Source organism: Sphaeroforma arctica (assembly GCF_001186125.1).
Source record: "Sphaeroforma arctica JP610 unplaced genomic scaffold supercont1.7791, whole genome shotgun sequence".
In the NCBI taxonomy this organism is placed as follows: Eukaryota; class Ichthyosporea; order Ichthyophonida; genus Sphaeroforma; species Sphaeroforma arctica.
In genome coordinates, this window is record NW_014032767.1 from 1 (window position 1) to 1,357 (window position 1,357).

The window sequence follows — 1,357 nt, forward strand, 5'->3', positions numbered from 1 at the left end:
ATATACACTAAGATAGCAACACCTAACTAAGACACACTTCACTCGACCAACCCATCCTATTGCAGCACCAACCACTAACCTGCGTAGTCACACGGGCATCCAGCTTGAGCACGTTCATCAAGAAGTTCACAAGCGATAGTGCCGGTGACTTCATATCCAGATGCGACCCAGGCAGATTGGGGAACTGCATCCGCGTGTCTTTCTGTGGGGATTGAGAAGGGGGTTTAGGGTTTTAGAGCGAGGAATTATAAATGTGTGGGTTGAGGTCTTTCACATGAAACAATGGGTTAGAGACTGGGGGGGATGGCCATATAGATGGAAAGATGTGCTGGTAGCCATATTCAAGCAGAGTATTTTATAATATATATATATATATATATGCATACTTATTTGACATATTTGTTCTTTACATGTATACATACATGCAAGTTTGTATATGTTATCAGCTAGATGTGTTCATTCACATTAAAGCCTCGAAGAAGTTATCATGCTGCGGAATTAATATACTCTATAATTGAACCCATATTAATATGCACAACATACAAAATCTACTGGCGCGACACAGCCCTATGCAAATACATATACCACCCGAAGACACGCCCACAGAATCCTACACCCATCTACAGCTATATATATATATATATATATATATATGTGTGTGTATATGTATGCATATATCAGCTGCACTGATTCAAATTCGCGCACATCTACAAGTAGACGTTCCCAATATCACACCTGAATTCGCGGGAGGACCTCAAATAAGCTCTCCTGTGTGTCCAGAATGAGCTGTTTGGATAGCTGTACTTCCGGATCATCCTTGCCCCCCGAGTTTCTATTGAACGCGATGTTGAAGGGTGTTGGTTCGGTTCCTTCCTCTTCCTGGGCCTGACGTTTTTGCTCACGGAAACGGTACAGTTTGACTATGTACTGACCCACCAGCATGTTGAACGACTGCGGTAGGGCATAAATGCACGGTGAGGTATGAGGTGAAGGGGTGTGAGTGGTTGTACATATGTACATACTGTAGGGGGAGGAGGGATACGTACACAACTACTTCGGCAGATCTGAAGGAATAACCATACACATCGACATATAGTCAGCCTATATACACATGTCAAGTGTTTGGATATAGGCTCACTGGTAATGATTGTGTGTGCGTCCTCGCCATACACATCATTTGTAAAGGCATCACTCCACATCGCACTTAACCAGTGCACTGAGCCTGTCGCTTGTATATAACACTTGTACATACTAAGGCAGGTCTCAGAGGTCTGCTATCAGTTATAAAATTATACAAAACACCCACCCACCCACCCACACACACACACACACACACACACACACACACGTATACACA

General features: G+C 43.3%; 1 protein-coding gene across 1 annotated transcript; it reads right to left on the reverse strand.

Annotated features, from left to right (window-relative positions):
* Window positions 1-735: 735 nt before the first annotated feature.
* On the reverse strand, window positions 736-942 carry SARC_16308 (hypothetical protein; the record flags this gene model as incomplete). The annotated part of the gene is made up of 1 exon (XM_014289584.1): window positions 736-942. A coding segment is annotated over one exon (207 nt), but the record flags the coding sequence as incomplete, so codon positions are not given.
* Between the last annotated feature and the right edge of the window lie 415 nt (window positions 943-1,357).